We start from the raw sequence: 5,039 nt of genomic DNA on the forward strand, positions 1-5,039 counted from the left end.
TAGAGGTGCTGTACGTCCGGTGTCTTCAGACACCGCGTCAAAGATCATCCCCTCCGGGCCATCCTCGTTACGAGGTGGCGCGATTTCGGAGCATCCTCGTTAGAGGTGCTGTCCCCCGGCGTAGTCCTACGCCCTTTCGACGACTATCTTCTCATAGTCATCCTCGTTACGAGGTGACGCCATTGCATAGCATCTCGTCAGAGTTGCTGTGTTCCCCGTGTGTTTTTACACCAAATCGACAATCGTCTCCAGAGACCCATCCTCGTTAGAGGTGGTGCCTTTTTAAAAGTCGTCGACATGTCTCAACCACAGTCTACCCAACCGGCCGCGAACGCCATCAACCCTCATTACTGGAAGCCATGCGCGCTGGTGCTGGGAGATTATTTCTTTGGCGGCCGTGGGCTTGGTCTCAAGACTGCAATCGACACCAAGGTCCACATGCACAGAGAGCCCGATGCAACTTCTTGGCTGGGCCTTAGCATCGAGATCCCCCTTGGAGCCACCAATGAGGATGATGGTTTTGGTGTTGTCCACACCTGTAAGTCCACGCCACTCCCCGTCGCCAGTCAAGAGCTGCGCTAATTGCATGTGTCGTTTCTAGATGATCGGGTCCTCAGAAAGAGCATCAAGACCGACAATTACAGGATTGTAATGAACTTTCCTCTGGATTCGGTGTTTGTCATCGAGAAGCTCGCCGAGAGCATCCTGGCGAGGCTGCCCAACACCGACAAGAGGATGTCCTGGCTCGAGGTCCATCTGAAGGAGCCTCCAGTCATCAAGGGATTCGGCATGCCCTTTGCTCACCCTGAGCACGCAAGCGAAGGGTTCATCAACCGTGACGAGGCCATCCGCGGCAAAACGCTGGTTGACATCCTCCAGCAACAGAGCTTCTCCTTTGTGGTCGCGGCCCCCGACCAAATCCTCGAGAAGCATTGGGCCCAAGAGATGCCTGCCCCCTTCAGATACCCTTACGGCGAAGAGCATTTTTGGGACGAGGGTCGGTACGACGAGATGCTGCCTGAGAACAAGGGCAAACAATTCCCCCAGGCCGTCGCCTTTGACAATGACAACGAGCATGTCGCGGCTCTCACACAGTCTCAAGTCCAAGACATCATGTGGGTGCACAAGGCTGCACTTGAGATTGCCGAGATTCCCATCCGGGCGTATTTCGTGCCCGCCAGAGACGGCCCTGTAGAAGAGTGCAAGCTCTTCTACGCTATTGTGCCACTTGGCAAGGCTTTCCTGGAGAAGTACGAGGAAGCTTGGCGCCGCCTGACCAAGGATCCTTTGCTCACCCTCAACCTCTGGGATGACGAGGAGGATGAGGTTCCTGTGCCCTGGACCGCACGCATCCAGGAGGCCACGCGGGGCATAGATGCTCTCGACTGTCACCCGGTGGACGTTGATGACCTCGTGCTATACGTCCGAAGGCCCCGTGAGGAAGACCTGAAACGCGATCCAATCTCGGTCAAAGTTTTTAGAGATCGCACGTCGGCGACCGTGGCTCTGCGGGACAACAAGGAGCAATAGAACTGCGTTTCCTTGGAGTTCCCCAACCAGGTTGTGGACTACAAGCTCAAGGTCGACGCGACTTGCGCATTCTTGCCCAATGCCAGGCCTTTTAATCCCATCGCCTGCGGAATGCCAGGCCAAAGGGATGCCGGCGGGCAATGCGTCCCGATCCCCGAGGAGGTCAAGTTCAAAATGGACCTCCATCGAGCTCTTCTCCGAGGCAACGGCTTTTATGATGTCCTCGTTCCATCAGCCGATGCAGTCGACCAGCTTGCCGACCAGCTGGCCAATTCGAGCCTCGACATCGGGGTCACCAACAAGGGAGAGCTCCTGCTTCCCAAACGCCTCCCGGTGATCGACCTCATCGACCTTCCTGAGGAGCATCTCAACGCCCTCATGGAAGAGGCCCTACCCGCTGACCGACAGCGGTTTGTCAAGTACCTCAGTCAACGACCTCTTGGGCTTGGCGCCATCACGGCAGTAAGTGCTTGTTAAATCTAGTGACTGCTACAACGATTTGCTAACAGAAACTGTTAATCAGGGACCGGGCTTTGGCAAGACAACCGCGTTGGCGATTGGCACTTTGGCGATGACGGCAACCCTCGGCCAAATTTATGGCACTGCTCCCACCCACGTTGCCACTGACAACTTCGCCGAGCGGCTCGACCGCATCTCGAAAAGTGTGACGCGTCGTCGCAACCGGGAGAAGCAAACCGGCGATTACTCCCGAGCCCGCCGCACTCTTATCGTCCGCGGCTACGCCCAGAGAGAGGAATATACCGCATTGAACGGTCTGTTGCGGGACCCTCGGATAGGCGAAAAGAAAGCGGCCAATCGCCAATGGACCCGCGACGGCCACTGGAAGCTGAATCTGTCTCCAGCCTACTGGGTCCTCAAGGCGCTCCGATTTCGCGACCAAGAGGCAGTCACTCCGCTTCACGAGGATGATCCCGTCCAGGTTTTCGCCCTCCAGGCGCATATCGACGGGGACTCCAAGTACGAGAGGCTCCGGAAAGTAGCCACTGGAGCCATCAGCTGGGCAGAGTACGAGACAGACAAGATCGACCCCGTTGAGATCAATATGTTGATATCGGGCGTCTGTGAGATGGCTGACATCCTTTGCACGACACCATCCCAGTCATGCAAGGGGATCTTCAAGCAGTGGAGGGAACTTTTTGCCCAGGGTCTTGCAGTAGATGAGGCCGGCAATATGAACCGCCCCGACCTATACCGCGTATGGGGCAACACGCTGCTCCCCTGTCTCATGGGCGGCGACGATCTCCAGCTGCCCCCGGCGGTCATGACAATGGGCCAGGTGGACGCCGAGGGCAATTACCTCAACCGCTTGGCCCCAGAGGCCAAAATATCCGCCCTCGAATTCGTCCGGTCTTCTGGGTGGCCTATCTACCGCCTCCGCACCCAGCTGCGTATGGCCCAGGGCCTCTTCGACACCTGCCACCGTGAGGTGTACAGCGATGTGCCGTTCAAGTACGGCTCGCAGAGCGACCTTACTCACCACGCCACGGGCGTCCGGCTGGAGAAGTACCTCAACCAGAGGTTCCCCAAATTGACTCCTGCGGCGCCCGGGACGCTGAGTGAGGTCTTTGTGCACTGCGAAGGCACTGAGTGCATCGTTGACGAGGCCACTCATTCGAAGAGCAACCCCGACCAAGTGGCCAACGCTCTGGACTTCCTGGTCGACATGATGGCAACGGGCAGGTTCAACACTCGCGATTTTGCCATCATCACGCCCTACGCTGCCAATGTAGTGCTGATCAACCGCCGCCGGGAGAGGCCAGAGTACGAGCTCCTATCGGCCATGCCCTCGGCCGCCACTGTCGACTCCTTCCAAGGCCGGGAGGCAGATATAAGTAAGTTACTGGATCTCTCTTTAAACTTGATTAAGTGGCTAACTCTAGATAACAGTGGTCGTCATCATGGGCACAACCGAGGAGGTCGGCCCTGGCTTGACAACCGACGCGCATCGACTCAACGTGATGCTCAGTCGCCAGCGGAGCGGCCTCCTCGTGTTCGGCGATATCAACGTCGTGCGAAGGCCGGATGATCCCGAGCCGGCCAGCGGCAGAGGTGGTAGGGGCGGCCGAGGCGGCCGAGGTGGGCAAGGGGCTGGGAGAGGGGGGCGACCCCGGACGTACGTCATTGAGGTGGACGGCGTCCGGAAAGTGGTGCAGGAGGGGATGCTGCACAAGGTGCTCGAAGGATGGCAGGCATCCGGCCGAGTCGCCACCCTCCCCCCACGGCCTAAACGCAAGGCCAAGGCCGTGGCATCTCAACAGGCCAAGACGGTCGCCGGCCCCTCGAGCCAGGGGAAGTTTGCTGCTGCGTGGTGATTTGGCAAGGCCATGCGCCGGGTTTAGGTAGTTAGAAATAGTTATCAACTACGGGTTATCTACATACCGCATGTGCCAGAGTGTTTCCATCGGGCATCCGCCAAGTCAAAGTAGATGACAAGTAATGGCGTTTCCGATATTTGCTATAAAACACATGTGCAAAACTGCGCCTCATCGCAGCATTGTTCAACAAATTAATGTAGGTTTTGTATTGCGGGTGGATATGGCCCTCACATTGACCTCGCCCGGCTGTTGGCGCCAAAGAGCGCGTTCGTGCATTAGCCGGTGGTTTTTCCTTGTCGCCCTCTTATGTCGCCCTCCTACCGCCTCGACAAGCCAGAGATAGATGTCGGTGTTCTGATGAAAAATTTTGGGCAAGTGGTCTTTGGGATACGTATGGATTTGTATGTAAGGTATTGAAGAAAACTGGCATTGGCGCCACGCCAACATTCCATGAGCACTCTATATAAATACCTACTAAGGTAGGTACCTAGCTGCAGTCTTCGTCTACGTAGATCAATAAGATCAACATTCATCTTCGTTTCTTATAACAGTATGAACATCAACGGCACAGAGCCAATCACCGATTTTGCGATCCATCAAATACGGGGTGCCATAGAGACACTACAGGTACTAACAGGTATGGAGCAGCTTTGGGCGTTTCGGCATCCAATTGCCTCCCGTCCCCTCACTCCCACGACCAGCTGGCAAAAATTAGCGTTACCATGGGCTGCATTTCCCTCATGCAATCGACCACCCACCACCCACCACCCACCACCCCATCAACTCATGCTCGATGTTTTGAGGACCGAGCCAGAACCCCGAAACCGGGCGCATCGAATCTCCCGACATGCAAATGATAATGCGACATGGAAGAATGCAGCAGGAAGCGGTTGAAGGTCACTAGCATCACTATCTTAGCTGAAGATACATTAGCGCAATGCACTCCATGCCCAGAGTGAACAGAAATTCGCCCAAACTGTCGAGGCCCATTCAACGGGGACTTCCAAGGTTCTCTTTCAATGTCCCTTCTTATTCGAACAGGTAAATAGGCGAATGGAATTTATCTCCGACGTTGACGTCGATCAACCCAGCTGACCCCAGTCTATCTAGGCATTATCACTCACCACAGCGACTGAGCACAAACCTACCATTCTGACCGATCAAGTAGTGTCC

At 56.0% G+C, this 5,039-nt stretch overlaps 1 protein-coding gene across 1 annotated transcript; it reads left to right on the forward strand.

The window, feature by feature from the left end:
* Positions 1–297: 297 nt before the first annotated feature.
* Positions 298–3,863, forward strand: Triagg1_10938 (uncharacterized protein; the record flags this gene model as incomplete). The annotated part of the gene is made up of 5 exons (XM_062895065.1): positions 298–538; positions 602–1,467; positions 1,531–1,992; positions 2,054–3,383; positions 3,439–3,863. The coding sequence occupies 5 exons, from the start codon at positions 298–300 to the stop codon at positions 3,861–3,863; spliced, it is 3,324 nt and encodes a 1,107-aa protein (XP_062750110.1).
* Between the last annotated feature and the right edge of the window lie 1,176 nt (positions 3,864–5,039).

This window comes from Trichoderma aggressivum (assembly GCF_033847375.1).
Source record: "Trichoderma aggressivum f. europaeum strain CBS 100526 chromosome Unknown scaffold_097, whole genome shotgun sequence".
Taxonomy (NCBI): Eukaryota; Fungi; Ascomycota; class Sordariomycetes; order Hypocreales; family Hypocreaceae; genus Trichoderma; species Trichoderma aggressivum.